The sequence below is a fragment of the Amblyomma americanum genome, chromosome 7 (genome assembly GCF_052857255.1).
Source record: "Amblyomma americanum isolate KBUSLIRL-KWMA chromosome 7, ASM5285725v1, whole genome shotgun sequence".
Taxonomy (NCBI): domain Eukaryota; kingdom Metazoa; phylum Arthropoda; class Arachnida; order Ixodida; family Ixodidae; genus Amblyomma; species Amblyomma americanum.
This window is the reverse complement of record NC_135503.1, coordinates 141,789,295-141,807,861: the sequence shown is the minus strand read 5'-3', so window position 1 is coordinate 141,807,861 and position 18,567 is coordinate 141,789,295. Positions and strand designations below refer to the sequence as shown.

The 18,567-nt window shown below is 49.5% G+C and overlaps 1 protein-coding gene across 2 annotated transcripts in view; it reads right to left on the bottom strand.

The window, feature by feature from the left end:
• The window catches only part of LOC144097492 (beta-hexosaminidase subunit beta-like), a 55,877-nt gene that overhangs the window by 26,228 nt on the left and 11,082 nt on the right, over positions 1–18,567 (bottom strand). For both annotated transcript variants that reach the window (XM_077630203.1, XM_077630204.1), the window contains exons 4-8: positions 7,568–7,868; positions 5,594–5,662; positions 4,055–4,104; positions 3,357–3,467; positions 674–772 (exon numbers count right to left, since the gene is read on the bottom strand). In XM_077630203.1, coding sequence (XP_077486329.1) covers positions 674–772; positions 3,357–3,467; positions 4,055–4,104; positions 5,594–5,662; positions 7,568–7,868 — 630 coding nt within the window. The remainder of the gene's footprint in view (positions 1–673; positions 773–3,356; positions 3,468–4,054; positions 4,105–5,593; positions 5,663–7,567; positions 7,869–18,567) is intronic.

Below are 18,567 nucleotides of genomic sequence, written 5' to 3'. Positions count from 1 at the left end.
TGTCTGAAACGGCAGGTTTTCCGCTGCCATGATAGGCACCATCTTGCATTTAAACAGCCAGTCGGATGGACTGGCTTGGCTATGCCCGGCTGTTTGTTCTTCATTGTTGCCAGCCGTGATTATTGCGCTTTCTTCATTGCCCTCGGCGTTCCTATCGCGGTGGTCTACAAAAAGCACCCGATCACGTCGAAAACAGGGCAGCTGCAGCGTCCACCGCTGGTTGGACGGCACCACCTGTGGTGTGGGGCAGATTGGGGGGAGGGGTACATTCAGAGGCGTTTGTTTCATTCAGACTTTTACCTCTCTGGTTCTTCGCGAGCGTCGTTGCGCATGGAAAGAAGACTTTATTTGTTCGCGGAATGACCTGCGGCTGCGTGTAGAGGTATTGTGAAGTCTCATATCGCTTGCAAGAGGACCGTGAAGAGTGGGCAATTTCGCGATTTTTAATGCAGGCTTCTTGTAGAAAACGCATTATCCGTAAATTCACGGATATTTCGGGCTGTTCGATTATTCGGGCTAATTTTTGTGTTTTGCCGAGTCCCAAGAATCGGCCGGCGACTGCATTCCTGGCGTTTTTGTGCGTTTGCGCGAGGAGAAGTTAGAGTTGAGAGATGAACGAGCTCTTAAATAAGGCAGTGACTACGCCAAGGACAAGTAAGCAGTCTGCCCTCACCGCAGTAAGGTTTGGAAAGGCCGACATGTGGAAAGGCCATGACTGGTCGTCCACCAAATGCCAGTGCAGAACGTTGAACTTGTTGTACGCCATGGCGTCCTGCGCAACGAAAACCGCGAACATGAAAGCGCTGTTCGCACGCAAGCGTCGCATTACATCATCTCTTATAGTGATCTAAAATGGGTTTACAGCACAGACAATAAAGGAAACTAACAAAGCGCTTCTTTCTTATAGTGAGCCTCTAGGCTACGCTAGCTCCCACACAAACTGGGCGCACAATCGTCCGTTGCGACGTTTCAGATGGTTTCAGACAGTTACCGAAGAATGAGGAGACCGCATCTAAGGCTGAATCTGCTGTTAATGCAAGACAGGAGTGACCACGTTTTCCTCGGCCTACCAGTTGTCTTCTTGGTCTAACTGTCAACACGCCACGAGGAAAGGCGGGCGCACCCGTCGACAGACTACACCTCCGTGTTTCTACTGTGGGAGCTCCATGAGACGGTTAATCCGGGTCTGCGCACTAAACAGAAAGGAGCAAAAAGGAGTTATAGGCTGTCCTGTAGCACACACTGTTTTACGAATCGGAGCGCGCTAGAGAATGGCTTCTTATTCCCACAAAGGTGTATTCTAGTTTAAAGTGTATTGTCGGCGTCTTTGCATATCGCGACTGAAAACTTCCGTGAGCGGCTGGCGAAGAAAGTTGTCTTGCAGGTGAGTTAAATGAGGCGGAGTAATAGGGATCGATTGGCGACCGTGATCAGTCCCCCCGGGGAAGTACGAACATGTAAGAAGTTTGTTTATACAAATAGCTCTCATCAATTTCTGTACCGCCAGTGTCTTTTCCTTCTTTCTTATTATTATTTTAATAAAAACCACTTACTACTACTACTACAGTGTCTTATCTCACTTAGACTGCTTGTGTCAGTGCTGCGCGCATGGTGACGCTGCCGCAGTGTAAGGTACTGAAGTAAAATTGAAGTAAGCAGCTTGAAACTGTGGCATCATGCATGGCTGAGCGTCCGTTGTCACATTCGCTAAAACAATTGAATCAGTTGAAAAATTCGTGCCCTCGCTATCTAAAACAGCAACGCAGAAGTGTGGCCTTAAAAAGTACAAAGACGTGACTCTGGCCAAAACAAACCCCAGATGAGCAGTTTAATTAAACTGTTGCACAATACCATGACTCCTTCTGTTAATCGAAATCTATCTTGGCTCCTATATTTTTTTTTTCACATTGTGGCGGAGCTGTCGGCAGTCACTTCAGACTCTTAGCCCCTATTAGCGGCTGCATAAAGCCGCTTCGCATGGATGGGCATGGAATGCTGCATGGGAGAATATCACCGCTATTTGTTAGCTACAGCGGAAACATCTACACTGCTAGAGTCATGTAGAACTGGGCAATTTTTTTCAGACCGATAAAGATTAGTTCTGCAAAGAATGAGTTATCGAATTATAGACCATTGCGATCGCCATTTGACTATGAGCTTAAAGTACACTGAATGAAATGTGCTTAAAGGCATGGTGTGAACGGGCTAGCGGCTAAGTGACAGGTGATTCATGAAGAATTGGTCTGATTAAGGTGTGGGAGTAGTGAGGTACGGTCAGCTGTCCTCTATGTTCCCTGTTACACATACCATATTCCGCGTGAATACCATCAGCTCAAGAACGTTTAGAAAAAGTTCCGAGGGCACTTAAGTCTCCTTATGTACAAGAAAGCGAAAGTGTGGAACATTCCAGTACGCGAGTTTTTTTTTTTTTAATGGCGCCTGTAGCCATTGAATATTTTCTGCTGTTTATGTATTTTCATTTATTTATTCATATTTTGTTGCTTAGATTTTAAGTTATATATTTATTTTTATTTTGCTTATTTTTAAATTTGTGATTGATGTTTATATTTTCTTTCTTATTTCTTATTTTTATGTTTTCGTTCTTTAGTTTTACTAATTACTAACTGATGACTAAATCACTACTACTAATCACCAATTACGAAGTAATTCCTAAGAGTATATTGGTTATAGCAATTATGCCATTGATGACGTCATAGTGACAGATTTCGCGGACGGACAGACGGACAACGATGAGCCATTAAATGCTTTCGCCTAAAAACACTCATTTGATATTATCTGGGCCGTCAAAATGCTGCAGACTAGAAAGCCCACGTCCCATGAATAAGAAGATAGTTTGGGCCACTTGGGCACTCGTGTACATGTGTCTTATTTAAGTCTATAATAAGTGTTTCCTCTCTGCCGCGCACAGTATGTAGGAATACGCATGGCTATCAGGTGTGATGTGGGCCTTTTAGGTGTTCGCGATTAGTGCAGTGAAGACATCTCTAAGCGAGTTCTGCCTACCGCTGTTATTTCAAGAAGCTATGACTAATTTCAAAGCGCCTCCGAACCAGGCCGCGAATTACTTTTTATCCGGCCCATTTTCTCACCACTAATCTGAAGCTTGGTGCTAGATGCAGTCCTTTAGTTGTGTCTAGGCCGGAAATAAAGAAAAAAAAAATGGCCTGTGATATACAGAGGACCGTATTCGGCTCCGAGCTCAACTGCTGCGAATTCGATTCATCGCTAGTGTACCATGAACGCCAAAGTTCGCTCTAATGCAATAAACCCGAAACGTATCCCTCATGCAGCTGTTGGTCGAAATGGTGGCTGCTCCTGTAACAGCTGCTACTCACCAAGTTTTGCTTGATGATCGCCACGGGAAGGAAGTGTCGAGCAGTGTCCATCAGGATACCGCGATGCGAGAAACGCGGGAAGTCCCGCACCTCGCCGGAATTCACCACAGCCTGCCAACGTAAAACGATTGAGCGCAAATCATATATCTAAGCATGTGAAAATCCTTTCAAGTATTTTTCGGCGCCTCTACAAATTCATATTGCCGCCGCGGTGGCGCTGTGATTATGGCGTTCGGCTGTTGACCTGAAAGACGCGTGTTCAATCCCGGCCGCGGCGGTCGAATTTCGATGGAGGCGGAATGCTAGAGGCCCGTGTACTGTGCGATGTCAGTGCATGTTGAAAAACCCCAGGTGGTCGAAATTTCCGCAGTCCTTCACTACAGCCTTCCGCAAATTAGCAATGCTCCAACTAGCTCAGACAAAAGTTCTCATTCGGAATCGATAGAGGCGCCCAGAAAGCAGTAGTCGTAAAATAGTTGTATTGTGTCCTTAAATTCCCATTGTACACATTTCTTTCTAGATTCACCTTCCCACAGCCACATATACGGTAAGCCCTAAGAGCGCAGCCGGCGAATTCCGTAAAGTCAGCAGCTTCCTTAGCAAGTAGAGTGACAAACGTATTAATAAATGCGAGGGCTGGAACTGCTGCAGTACGCCACTTTGAAGACTGCGTGTATGAATAGGCAAGAGACACTTACGTAACGCTCGTTGGGTCGCGCCAGCACCATCTGGCTGAACGTCTCCAAGCCTACGTAGGCAAGGAAGAAGGATCCGAAAAAGAGGCAATAGCTTCCCCTCTCGTGGCATGGCAGCTGCCACAAACTGAGGCTTTAATACCTCTTATACTTGTTCAGTTTCAACTGAAGCTCAGTTGATCATCAGTACAGCATACTGACTACCTGGCCCCAGTTGCAGAGAACGTTCTGCAGAATTCAGCTCATTCTCTCGATCGCACCATAACGCCATGTGGGGGAATTTTATGGATAAAAAATCCTTGTATACCAGTATTTCAAACGATATAAATACCAATTATTGACTTTATTCTACTGGTTTTCAATTCCTGCTCAAGGTTTGTGCTTTGCGTACGCCCGGAGCTAAACATCACACAGAGCCAGCAGAATCCACAAGAGGAATGCTTGGCTTCACCGCTTTGCCATCTTTTTTATCGGCACTACTACGGGCGTTTGGGCGTTTCCACTTAATCTTTTATAAGTCAGACTTACACACATACTATCTGGGAAACAACCTTTAGCGTTATTTGTAAACATATAGGGGTGTAAAATCCTACCGACTCGGTACAATTGGCGGGTCCATCGACCGTTATCTTGGGAGTTGATTCCTTCAAATAAGGCCCGCGACATCGGTGGACCTCAAATGCATTGAGCTGTCAACGCCAGTTGTCGCTGACAGACCGAACGCCGCTAAAGCTACTAAACGGGTAATGAGGTGCGGTGTCGCATGCGAAAACTTGGCGAACACACGCAGTGATATTGCAGATTACCGCGTGAAGTACCGCGTGCGCGGACAACGTGCACGACCTCGAAGCGTGTTTGGCTGCAAGTAGACCGCAGCCAAATGCGTCTCGTAAATACTCGATCAAAGAGATGTTTTAAGCTGTTTGCGTTTAATAGCATGGCCTATCCTTTCGTGATTTGCGCCGCGGTGGCTAAGTGGTTATGGTGCTCGGCTGCTGACCCGAAAGACTCGGGTTCGATCCCGGCCGCGCCGGTCAAATTTCGATGGAGGCAAAATTCTAGACACCCGTGTACTGTGCGATGGCAGTGCACGTTAAAGATCCCCAGATGGTCGAAATTTCCAGAGCCCTTCACTACGGCGTCCCTCATAGCCTGAGTCGCTTTGGGACGTTAAACCCACATAAACCAAACCAAACCAAGCCTTTTGTGATTTTTTTATAGATGACGACCATTCTATTGAATGAAGTAGAAGCCTTCGTACATTCCAATGAGTGCGTACTGCATTACCTTTTATTTCATGCACACGCTTGGTGGTTCTCATTGACAAGAACAAATGAATTCATCATGAAATTAAGGGCGGAATGCTGAATTGCATTGAAAATGGAATGATGAAATTCTTGGAAGCAAAGAACAACATGCTGTTCCTTTCCTTAAATAAGTTTGCATGAAATTTTCCATAGCAAGATTGACGGCGCAGCATGAGAACGGTGCGTGCTCTGGCAACGAAACAAGAACGGCACCTCTATTTCGAGCAGTGCTCACCTCGCAGGGCTCCCCAAACCGTCTCCGACGTCAGTTTGGCGTCGCCGCTAGCTGGTATTGTCAGCGTGTCTGCCAGGAATGGAAATACAGAAGAAGCGATGTGCAGTTTCTCATGCTCCACTTTCGTGATATTCAAGGAAAACTCAGAGGCCCCCGCTGTTGTGTCGCCATAGCAACCACAACCTTTCTCGGCGGGAAATGGAGGCGGCAATATGTCAGATAACATACAATGGCAGTGTTCCAGATGAACTTGGTGATTACTGATGTTATCAAGAATAATGCGCCACGGTAAGAGTGAAATGTCACCAGCATAAAGCTTTTGAGCTGTAGTTACGCATCCATGTGGTGCGACAATGACAGCGTTGTGACCAAGTGCTGCGTATGCCCACGACGTCCACAATGTCAACACAGCCGGTATAGATGATGCATTGGCGTTTACTGCTAGGTCGTTTCTTACCCCCTGCGTTCACTTCATAACAATGATAAGTGTGAGGAAATCTTCTATTCAAATGTAACGATGCCCCACATAATGTGGTATTTTTAATTGCAACCTTGCCACCGCCTGCTCACAGAAGCGGAGCTTCATGAATCCCGCCCAACATTTCAGTCAGTATGGCTGAGACGGGTGAATGCTTATATACCTCAGAACCATCTGTCACGGAATTTGAGTGTGCCTCGGGTGCTGTTCCCGCTAATTAACTGGCATCCAAAGGTAGGTGCACATCACTTCACTGGCAGGCAAGCCACTGGGAGCTTAACTTTATATGATGCATAGCTATTCTATATCGTTTCTTTTTGAAAGGCCTGATAAAGTGCAGTATTTCTGCAGTCACACATCACACTCCACAGGGAGTCTGTCCGTCTCTCGGTAAACCCAGCAACTCATTTAAAGATCGCGGTGCAAAGGCGATCACCTATCTATCGCACCACCTCTGTCCAAACGCCATTACTGCGTATTACAAAATGTTGAAAATGCTGAGCTCAAAATAATGAAATACTCATTTTTCTTTTTGCAAAATGCGATAGTAATTGAATCTGGTTAGCTTTTTAAGTAGTCAGCATTGACAGAGTGAAAGCTCCAACGAAAGATTGCACATATGCGAGGCATAGTACAACTCGTCGACGGAGGCAAGCCAACACCATTCAGGTGTATACCAGAATGCTGGTATGTTCTCAAATAAACATATTTCAAAATAGCATTCTAACTATAAATCTTAACATATTCGACATGCCGGACACTGCATGCAGTAGCAACAGCTGTGTCAGGTATTCTACAACTATCTGCATGAGTCTAGCGTCCATAGGCTCCGTGCTTTCTGCACTAAACGGAACCTGCAGGTAAAGGCCCATTCACACTTCCGTGCGACCGGCTGTCGCTTGCGACCATGGAGCATCTTGACAGTGCATACTTTTTGTTCACACTTGCGACAGTGACCTATCGGGCACCTTCCCGAGCACCCTCGTCAAGAACGAGAGCCTGTCGGTCACGACTATTATCGGCAACGAGAAACCGGATGTGGAACAAGCTTCCATTTACTTTGAGACGCCGCTGATTTGTCTGTGGTTTGCGGCACGCAGATGCAAAGCTAGACAATAGAACAGCGTGCGACGGACATGAAACTGCCACTTTTCGACCAATGCTACTATTTGCGACCGTCGCGTCTCAACCAAAACGACCAGAGAACCTCTGCAACTCGCAAATATGAATGGGAAGGCGGACTCCATTCGAGCGAACACTTACTAGCGCTACCTTCTCTTCCCAGTGTTGGCAAAGGATAACGAAAGTATAAGGAAATATTTAATGCTGTAACCTAGTTCCACCAGGAACCACATAAGTTTTCTTCAAGAAGTATCAGTGTTCCTCAACAAGGTCGTTCAGCGCCCCTGAGAGTGAAAAAACTTGTGAAAGGCAACACTTATCTCATGGCACCAATCGCATGCCGCCTTCTCATTCTGTTCTTATTTCACACTCACAGCGCTCGTTAGCCTTGGGTGGCGGGTACCCGCAGTTGTTGGCGCCATTGTGTCGCCGCACCCCCACGTGAAGACTGCTGAGCAGGTTGGCGGGCGCATCGCGGTCGCCGTCAATACCGGAACGGGTGGTTGACGATGGCAGCGTCAGGTTTCGGTAGCGGACGATGGCACGCGTCACCACGTCGCAGTCTGTGTTTGACGTGATGCGGAAGTGCCAGCCGTCCAGCACACGCGTCTGCTTAAGAGACACGTTGAGGAGCCTGGGCGCTGGCCATAGCGGGGGCAGCTTGCGCAGGTTCATCTGCGTAACGCAGAGAGCGCGAGCGAAGAACCAAGTTTCATGGACCGGTGACGCCCCCTTTGATGTGGGCATGAAGCTTGAGGACTGAAACTGGAAACGCGCAATTGGTGGTGCATAGACTAGATATCGAGATTTGGAATTTGTTACAGCGACTGTCTCCACTGCGAAGACAAGAGCAACGCTTCTAGATTGAAAAGTCTTGGCGCTCGGTTTTAGTTTTCCTTCAAGGATTGTGAGCTGCCACTCAGTTGTAGCAACTTTGCAAGCTCACTCCACGGGACCTATAGTTCTAGATTCTTGCGGAATATTCCAGCCAGTCATCAGGCAGCAAAACGACATACTCGGCATGTCTGAAGGATGTATTTCTAAGGACGTTGCATTTCCCTGAGCCTGTCCTTTGCTGATCCTGAATAAGTACCCCTCTTGTCCTCTTGTCGGGCCTCGATCAGCACATCCCCAAGAAATCTTTAAACTTCCCAACAAGGCCTTTCTGGTCTGTTTTCGGGATATAATGTGACGACTTCGCACAGAAATGTTGTTTCTTGACTAAAAAGACCGAACACCATTTCAAGCACCAAATTTTCTTCGGCGCAACAGTGGGCGCAACAGTGAAGTTGCTCTATAAAGTGTTCTATTCCGCAATGGCCTTTATAGGAACGCCGTAGAAAATTTTTACCCATAAGTTTTCGATCAGTTCATGCGCGCGTTCTTACGTATCACGAAACTGGAAACCGTGAATACAGAGCGTGATGGCGATAACGTGTTGGTAAAAGTAACGTGCCAAAATCAATGTAAATCTCACCAGCGAACAGCAATCGCACATTTTTAGTATAGAGTAGGGTTCAGTTTAGTTTCCACGCCCAAAGTTGTTACCGTGCCTCACGTCGTCGAATGTTTTAGTGGGCAGTGGCTGCCGTTTCATCCAAGAAATGTGAACACTGAGGCTCCATGTAGTGACAAAAGGTAAAAACACATTACCTGCGAATCGAAAAACGTGCTCGAGATAGTGTAATGTATAATAACACGCGAGGAATGCCAAAAAGTAACTGTGCACTGAAACGAAATCAGTGGTAATTTCTGACATGTGGTCACATGGTGTGATACAACGATAACGGCAGTATGTCACCGCAAGATGACACTTCAGTTTGTTTTATGCGATTTTGAATGTCAAAATCAGATTATGGATTGTCGTTTCTTTGATATTGCAGTCATGAATTTTTACAATATGAGGCAAAATATATTTATTTCCACCATTATCTCATGGCACGTTTTTGTCAGTTGTCGCTTCCTTTATTGATTTTGGACAGAATTCTCAAGAACTGTGAAACAATACTCTTGACTAGTTATTTTGTGCTGGATGTTGAAAAAGAAATTTCAGAAAAGTTCAGCAACGCTCAGCTAGGTTGTGGCTGTTTAGATTGCCTTTGCACAAACAACCCGTGAACACGGTCTTTTCATGCAGCGACGGCTATTGGTCTCTCTGGGCTTTATATTCGGCAGCCTAAGAGCTAAGTCACCGAGGCAAGTAAAGTAGTCGGCTGAATAATATTGCCACGAATATTTGCAGTGTGTTCGTTTTTCAAATCTGCCGCCACATCACTTTATCGCTTTGTTTGCTACGCAAGACGCGACTAGATTTTACTAGATTGATCGCAGCCAGGCAGAGCTGATTCTACGTTGTTCCGGAACGTTCTAGTAACTTTGCGCTATTTATCCCGAAAGTTCGCTATCAGCTTTAAATTGAGCACGGCAGACAGCGGCCGGCATTCTGTTCGACGACCGCCGAGCACGCTTGTGGCTTCGCCGCCGCCGAGTGATTCAGTCCATTTTGGGTGAAAGCCAGCCCCAATAAACAGTTCTTTTAGAAGACGATTTCGTACGTCTTCATCGCTGCTTCGACTGCCGTCACCACTACGTGACATCTGGTGGAGGTGCTGGGTAGCCTTCCATGTTCCGGACGCCCCCTTCAAGTCATGAAACCAGCCCTGAGCGCTTCGCACCCGAGGACGAGCCAGCAGCTCAGCGAGCCAACCGACGTCTACAGGGAGAGGAGCCTGAGTTCGGGAAACTGCCGGACCGCACAAGACAGCGAAAAGACGCGGCTACGAGCACCGCAACTTCGCCGAAGATGTCGACACCGATCATACTGCAGCCGCCGCGGGTGCCGCCAACTTTCAATGGATCCCTAGGCGAAGACCCTGAAGAATGGTTGGATCAATTTGAGCGCGTGGCGTCATTCAACAAGTGGGATGATGCGGCAAAAATTGGACACGCGTTCTTCTCATTGGATGGCTCCGCACGCACGTGGTACGAAAACTACGAGTCGTCCATTACGACATGGGAGCTATTCAAGATAGAACTATTGAAAGTATTCACCAGTGTCGTGAAGAAAGAAAGAGCCGAACGACTCCTCGAGTCCAGGATCCAGCTTCCGAATGAGCCCGTCCGCGGTTACGTCGAGGAGATGAAGCGCCTATTTCGCCGCACCGACCTCGGGATGACCGAGGAAAAGAAAGTTCAGTTTTTAATGCGCGGCGTAAAAGAACAACTCTTTGCAAGCCTCGTCCGCCAGCCGCCAAAAAATGTCGAGGAACTCATGCAAGAAGCCTGCACGATTGAGAAGACCCTCGACGTGCGAGCTCGGCAGTACAATCGTCCTTCCTCTGCATGTGCAATCCGTTCGGACACGCTGGCCACCACCAGCGACAGCTTGCGGGAAGTTATGCCCGAAATCTTCCGAGAGGTGCTACGCCGATTACTGCCATCTTTCCCACAGCCAGAAACAGCGACTCTGATGGATGTGGTACGGGAAGAAGTGCAACAGGCACTTGGCACCCCGCTGCAGTAAGAACTGCCCAGCCCCAACGACAACCCCCACGTCCTCCCCGAGATGAGCCACTTGTTCCACAACGTCGCATCTCAGCCCCCGCCCGCCCAGCCTATGACCGACGCTCAAGCCCCAGGAAATGCGACGCCTGGAGGACTTCCGACAACCGGCCGTTGTGCTTCCATTGCGGTGAGGCCGGCCATATTCTTCGTCACTGTCCGTACCGACGTATCGGTCTTCGAGGATTTGTCATTAACGCCCCACGACCACGCTTCGGGCAACGTCCGCAGGAAATCGACGAGTACCTGCGTCGAGAAGAGTACACGCCGAACCGCTTTTCGCGCTCACCATCGCCGTCAACCTCGAGCTTTGCGTCGCCACGCCGCAGCTACGCAGCCGCGGTACGAGGAAGGTCTCCCAGCCCCCGTAGGGGAAACTGAAGGCAGCAACCTCTGGAGGTGAGGTGGCTCAAGAGCGAAACGCCGAAGATCCTCCACCGACCACGCCCCATGAAGACGCTGCACCCGCGACGCCGGCACTCGCACTCGCTGGACCGGCACTCGCTGCACCGACGCCGCACACAATGAGAAACCGACCACGACGCAGGCTGCCTTGAAAACGACGCCGCAACCCAGAAGAGCTTCGACCACACGCCCCACCGGCGACTCGCATATGCGACGAAGCCGTGACCCGACGCCAAGAGCGACGTGCAATGCAAGAGCCAGGACCTCTGACTTAGAAGTGACTATCGACGGCCGGAAAGTTACCGCTCTAGTCGACACAGGAGCCGATTACTCGGTGATGAATGGAACATTCGCTGCGCAGCTGAGAAAAGTCACAACGGCTTGGGACGGCCCAGAAATTCGCACCGCAGGGGGCCACCTCATTGCGCCATCAGGACGATGCACAGCGCGAGTGACTGTCAAAGTATATACCTATCCTGCGACCTTTGTTGTGCTACCGCAATGCTCCCGCGAAGTGATCTTGGATATGGATTTCCTTAATGAGCATCAGGCGATCATCGGCCTGCGATCCAAGCTGATCACGCTTTCGACGGACGAAGCCATCGCTTCGATGAAAACTGGGGAAAATCACGTTGCCCTGAGTGTCCTGGAGGAAGAAGTGAGCGTCCCACCCCGATTAAGCGTTATCCTGACCGTAGGCGCCACGAAAGCCATTAACGCTGAAGCCATCATCGAGGGCAACATGCAGTTGCTCCTAGACCGAGGAATCAGCATCGCAAGAGGCATCGCACACTTGCGCAATGGCCAGGCCGAAGTACTGCTGACTAACTTCAGCGAAGAATACCGGCACAATAACAGAGAAACGACGATTGCTTTCTTCGACGAAATATCTGACGTACGAGACTCCTTCGCTCTCTCCGACCCCTCCGCAGAAGATTCGCCTGACCAAGAGAACTCGCCCACTTTCGACATCAACCCAGCCCTGCACCGGAACAGACAAGACCAGATCCGCAATCTGCTTCAAAGCTACAGTGAGTGTTTTTCGACATCGCCGAAGGTGCGAGAGACGCTAATTGCCAAGCATCGCATTTTAACGGATCAACACGTCCGACCTCTCCGTCAAAGCGCCTACCGTGTGTCACCGCGAGAACGACAAGCCATCCGGGACCAAGTCGAAGAAATGCTTCGCGACGACGTCATCCAGCCTTCAAACAGCCCATGGGCGGCACCGGTTGTTCTAGTGAGAAAGAAAGACGGCTCACTTCGATTCTGCGTGGATTACCGCCGCTTGAACAACATAACAAAGAACGACGTCTACCCCCTCCGCATCGACGACACACTGGACCGCCTCTGCAACGCCAAATATTTCTCATCGATGGACCTCAAGAGCGGCTACTGGCAAATTGAGGTCGACGAAAGATATCGCGAGAAGATAGCATTCATCACTCCGGATGGGCTGTTTGAGTTCAAGGTGATGCTATTTGGTCTCTGTTCCACACCAGCGACGTTTCAGCGAGTAATGGATACAGTGCTGGCAGGCCTGAAGTGGCAAATTTGTGGTATATTTAGATGACGCCGTTGTCTTCGCCTCGAACTTTGAAGAGCACCTCAAAAGACTTCGAACAGTACTAGACGCAATCAAGTCGTCTGGCCTAACCTTGAAACCAGAGAAATGCCACTTTGCTTACGAAGAGCTGCTGTTTCTAGGCCACATCGTTAGCAAGGAAGGAGTACGCCCAGACCCTGCAAAAAACAGCTGCTATTGAACAGTTTCCACCGCCGGCCGATAAGAAAGCAGTGCGCAGATTTCTCAGACTGTGCGCATACTACCGACGATTTGTGAAAAACTTCTCGCGCATCTCCGAGCCCCTGACCCAACTGACGAAGGCAGACGTGCCGTTTAAATGGGAAGCGCCGCAAGCAGAAGCCTTCAAGGAACTTCAGCGTCGATTACAGTCCCCACCGATCCTTGCGCATTTTGATGAAAACCCGATACTGAATTTCATAACCAACGCAAGCAGCGTGGGATTAGGCGCCGTCCTCGTTCAAAAAAGCGACAGGCTGGAGAAAGTCATCGCATACGCTAGCCGTTCCCTTTCCAAACCCAAGGCTAACTATTCGACAACTGAGAAGGAGTGCCTTGCCCCTGCCTCTACGGACGGCCGTTCAAGGTGGTCAGCGACCACCACGCGCTATGCTGGCTTGCCAATTTGAAGGACCCCTCTCGCCGACTCACTCGATGGAGTCTGCGTCTCCAGGAGTTTGACGTCACCGTCGTTTACAAGTCCGGACGCAAGCACTCTGACGCCGATTGCCTCTCACGAGCCCCTGTAGATGGACCGCCACCGGACGACGATGAGGACGCCTTCCTGGGGCCCATCAGCCCCAGCTCTTTTGCTCAGCAGCAACGCTCGGACCTCGACCTAAAAGGCCTCATCGAGTACCTGGAAGGCAAGGTTTCTTCACCCCCCGCTTCATTCAAGCGAGGACTGTCTTCCTTCTGTGTGCAGAATGAGGTCCCTGTGAAGAAGAACTTTACAGCGAACAAAACAGCCTACTTCCTTGTTGTACCTACTTGTCTCCGCGAAGAAATTCTACAGGCTTCACACGACGAGCCGACTGCTGGACATCTCGGGTTTACTCGCACCCTCCGCCGCATTCAAGACAGTATTACTGGCCCCGACTGTCTGCCGATGTCGCACACTATGTGAAAACCTGCCGAGATTGTCAGCGACGAAAGACTCCTCTTACACGACCAGCAGGATTTCTGAGCCCCATTGAACCTCCCTCAAGGCCCTTTCAGCAGATTGGCATGGACTTGCTTGGCCCTTTTCCAACGTCAACATCTGGAAATAAGTGGATCATCATAGCGACCGACTACCTGACCCGCTACGCCAAGGCGAAAGCCCCACCGAACGGAACAGCAGCAGAAGTCGCCAAATTTTTCGTGGAGTGCATTCTTCTGCAACAAGGCGCCCTCGATGTGCTCATAACGGACAGAGGAACACCATTCACGGCGGAACTAACGCAAGTCATCATTCGTTACAGCCAAACCAGCCACTGGAGGACAGCTGCACACCATCCCCAGACCAACGGACTGACCGAGCGCCTGAACAAAACCATCGCCGATATGCTCTCCATGTATGGAGATGCCGAACACAAGACCTGGGACGTCATTCTCTCTTACGTCGTCTTCGCCTACAACAGAGCAGTGCAGCAGACCACCCAGATGACGCCTTTCAGGCTAGTTCATGGCCGGGAGGCCACGACCACGCTAGACGCTCTGCTGCCCAACGTTACCGAACAAGAGAACGTCGACATCGCCGCCTACTTTCAACGCGCAGAAGCTCGAAGGCTTGCTTGGTTACGGACCAAAGACCAGCAGCGGACCGACGCCGGACGCTACAACCTGCGAAGACGCAACGCGGAATACTAGCCAGGAGACCAAGTCTCGGTTTGGACGCCCATTTGCCGCCGTGACTTTAGTGAAATGCTTTTGCGCCGATATTTCGGCGCGCACATGGTTCTTCGTCGGCTAGGTGAACTGGATTATGAAGTCATCCCTGACGCAATGACTTCATCCCAGCGACGCCGCGTACGACCAGAAGTGGTCCATGTAGTCCGCCTGAAGCCGTATTATGCGCGCTAAAGGCCACTGCGTTTCTTTGCTCTGTTTTCGCAAGATCCGTTTTTTTTCCTTACTATAGCATTATTCGTTTTAATGCCTCGGGTCGATGCTTCTTTGAGAGGGGAGTACTGCCACAAATATTTGCAGTGTGTTCGTTTTTCAAATCTGCCGCCACATCACTTTATCGCTTTGTTTGCTACGCAAGGCGCGACTAGATTTATCTAGATTGATTGCAGCCAGGCAGAGTTGATTCTACGTTGTTCCGGAAGGTTCTAGTAACTTAGCGCTCTTTATCCCGAAAGTTCGCTATCAGCTTTAAATTGAGCACGGCCGACAGCGGCCGGCATTCTGTTCGACGACCGCCGAGTGATTCAGTCCATTTTGGGTGCAAGTCAGCCCAATAAACAGTTCTATTAGAAGACCCTTTCGTCCGTCTTCATCGCTGCTTCGACTGCCGTCACCACTACGTGACAATATGCACCATGGTTCGTTCGTTGGGGCCGCCGCGGTGGCTGAGTGGTTATGGCACTCGGCTGCCGGCCCGAAAGACGCGGGTTCGATCCCGGCCGCGGCGATCGAATTTCGATGGAGGCGAAATTCTAAAGGCCCGTGTGCTGTGCGATGTCAGTGCACGTGAAAGAACCCCAGGTTGTCGAAATTTCGGGAGCCCTTCACTACGGCATCCCTCATAGCCTGAGTCGCTTTGGGACGTTAAACCCCCCTAAATCAAACCAAAACAAGCAGCACCATGGTTCGTGTTCAAGGACTTCTGTCACGTTGCGTAAAGGAAATCTAAATATTTGCTGCCTTTATGTGCAACGGCAAAAGTAAATATTGCTTGCACATGCATCAAACACACATTACTTTTCGCTAGGTAATCCGTCAGAAGAGTTTAACCGTCGAAGTGTGGTCCATGCTCTTTTCCGCCACGGTGCATCTATAATCTTGGCCAGAAATCTAATCGTCCAACTCCCCCGTCCCAGTGACATGAAAATAAGTAAGGCCTGCTTAAACAATTTTTTTATATGCATTCCGAAGACATGTTTCGTCTTTCGTCAGAATAATTCTTCTGATTATGTAATTATCGTGCACAAATTTCGTTTAAATAAACCTGCTGGTTTATGCAATGACAGCTGCTTGTATGAAAACTGTCTTGTATTCAGTGCACTGCCATAGCACTGTCTCGCGAGAGGACGTTTGTACGACGTTTGCGAAATTTTCATCCTCGCGTTATCCCGCAGTGCACAAATTAAGGACATCCTTTTGAGGATGTTTGTTCGTGATGCACTGAGAAGGAACTAAGAATTTTCTGTCTTTGATGAGGACGTCTGGATAATTTGGTGGCATCCTCAGGAGATATCAAGATGGTAAAGTATTCAAAGGAGGCTCATCTATGTGAATTAGTTTTGGTGACAGCGAGGCATTGGAAGTGATTTCAGAACAGCTACCATTTTTTTTCTTGGTTTTCTTTTGCTATAGCTAACACTTGGAGGCCTCGCGTAGGGTGTGCCCCGTGTAACCCTCTGGTCGCGGGCGAACAGTGTGCTTACAAGAAGACGAAGTAGCGATTGAATGAAGTGATTGAACAACAGCCTTTCTGACTCAGAAACAAGCAAGATCTAAGGAGTAGACAGCGCGTCACCCTTCTCCTCAGCACTTTTACAGCTTGAGGCAGAGCCGCATGCTGCGCAAGACTTGAAGTGAAAAAAAATCCATCTTAATCTCGCAATTGAAGACAATGTGCATTTTGTCACACGCACGTGCAATTCGTCCCTTCAGAATGTTTGTGTCAGCCTGAGAGTTTAAAAGTACGTTACTTGAAAGCCGTATTTCTTGTACAAATGTGCTCATCCCTCAGTGTTAACGTACAGGTTGCATCCCTCGTGAATTTTCTGCATGGACGGGCAGTATGTAGAGTAGCAACAGCCGTGCATCATGGCCTAATGCGCCATTAAACTAATACGTGGTGTAACCAGCAGAACATAATGTCAGTATCATGGTGACGCGACCCTGGGAAAAGTTCTGTTATGTGGCTTTCGTATGATGAAGAATCGAGCGCTTAAAATTTATAAGTGACGTGCAGTCACTCCTCCGCGGGGAAGCAATATGTGTGTTCTGTCGGGCTAGTTGGTGGATTTCGTTCATTTTCAAACTCCGCGAAATGACTACGACCGAGTCTACGCTGTGTGTGCGCGTCCTACTCACTCTGTCCACGGCTGTTGCGCGCAGTTTTAAAAGGAAGAGAATGGAAGCGTTGTGATGAAATCCCATTATAGGCGGACAACCATCTGCAAAGAAGACATTTCCTGCTATTTTAGTTTTATACATCAGAGACCATATTGTTACGAAGAAGACGAAGTTGGAAGTGGCGTGGGGCGGAGCGTTCGCGCCACGCTAGCGGCCATTAAATCATATCTCTACCACCGTTCATCACGCCTCAGTGTTCGGCTGGCCGCCAGGTAACATTAGGTGTGAGGTGCAGGGTATGTTCACCGCCATCCTGGTCCCAGAGCTTCGGCGTCTTCCGGCTGCCGTGGTCATCGGCCGTGTGTGCCTGGTCCGCCCCGCGCGGCTGTGCCCCAGCCCGCTGGACCTGAACCGACCTCACCGCTCACCCCAGCCCCATCGCCGCACCGACCACAAGACACGACCACGTCACGGCGTTCCCGCGACACAAACCCATGACCCGAAGGACCCGAGACGCTGCCCACACTGGAGGACACCCCCCCCCCCCCCCCCTGCCCATGCCGTTCGGTGCGTCCAAGGTTCTCGGTCGTCGGCTCCTGGCAACCTGCGGCTGGGATGCTTCGTGGACCGTGAATCATTCGCCCATCTCCTTCTTCGTGGCGGCCAGAACCTCATCACTTTCTCCTTACTTTTTAATCATCCCCTGAAGCTCATCACCATTTCGTGCGCCTCTTCGTCAACGATTAGGACGGTCGCTAGTAGGCCTGGGTAGTGTGACGAAGACGGCGAAGTTGGCACTGGTGTGGGACGGTTCTGAAGGGCTGTTTCCTGTGGTGTCTGTGGTTTCCTGGTGGTGTCTGCATGCTCATCTCTGGTAAGGCCGTTCTGCGTGGGGAATTTGGCCAGGTCTAAGGTTAAGTCTGTAAGCGCGGTTAATGTGCACTTGAGGGAGCGTTTGGCTCAGGTATGTCGCTGACCTTCGAGGGCGGAGGATCGGCAGCCTGGTTTGCCAGCCTGCCCACCCAAAGCTTTCCGCTGGACCTTTTTAGGAAAAATGGAATTGACGTCCTCCCCGTGGCGCTCGTACCGATCGGTGAAGGAATGATCAAGATGAAAAACTCTGAGGTTCTTCAGGAGGAGCTAAGGTCTCACCACCTGGCTCGACTGGCTTGGCGCTGAAGGGGAAGAAGAACAGCGGCTTCTGGTCGCCCAGGCGGTCGACATGCTCGGCCTATAAATTATGGTCGAATAAAAGTCTTTACTACTACTACTACTAAGGTCTCTGACTACCCAGTACCTCCAGATCTCTGAGGTGCGACCGTTCGGCCGTAGAGGCATTGTTTTCAAGTCATCTGACATTTCTTGCGTCACAGGCCTGCTCCAGTGCAAAATTTTTCAGTCATTAGCGGTGAAAGCATTCATCCCTGAACAGCTCGCATGCTCTAAAGGTATTGTTCGTGGAGTGTACCCAGCATCTTCCCCACTGGAAATACTGGAGGAGTTTCAGGATGCACGTGTAGGGGTTCTTTCTGTCTACCGGTGCAGTAGAGAATTAAACAGTGTGCGTGTAGCGACAGAATCAGTTATAACTAC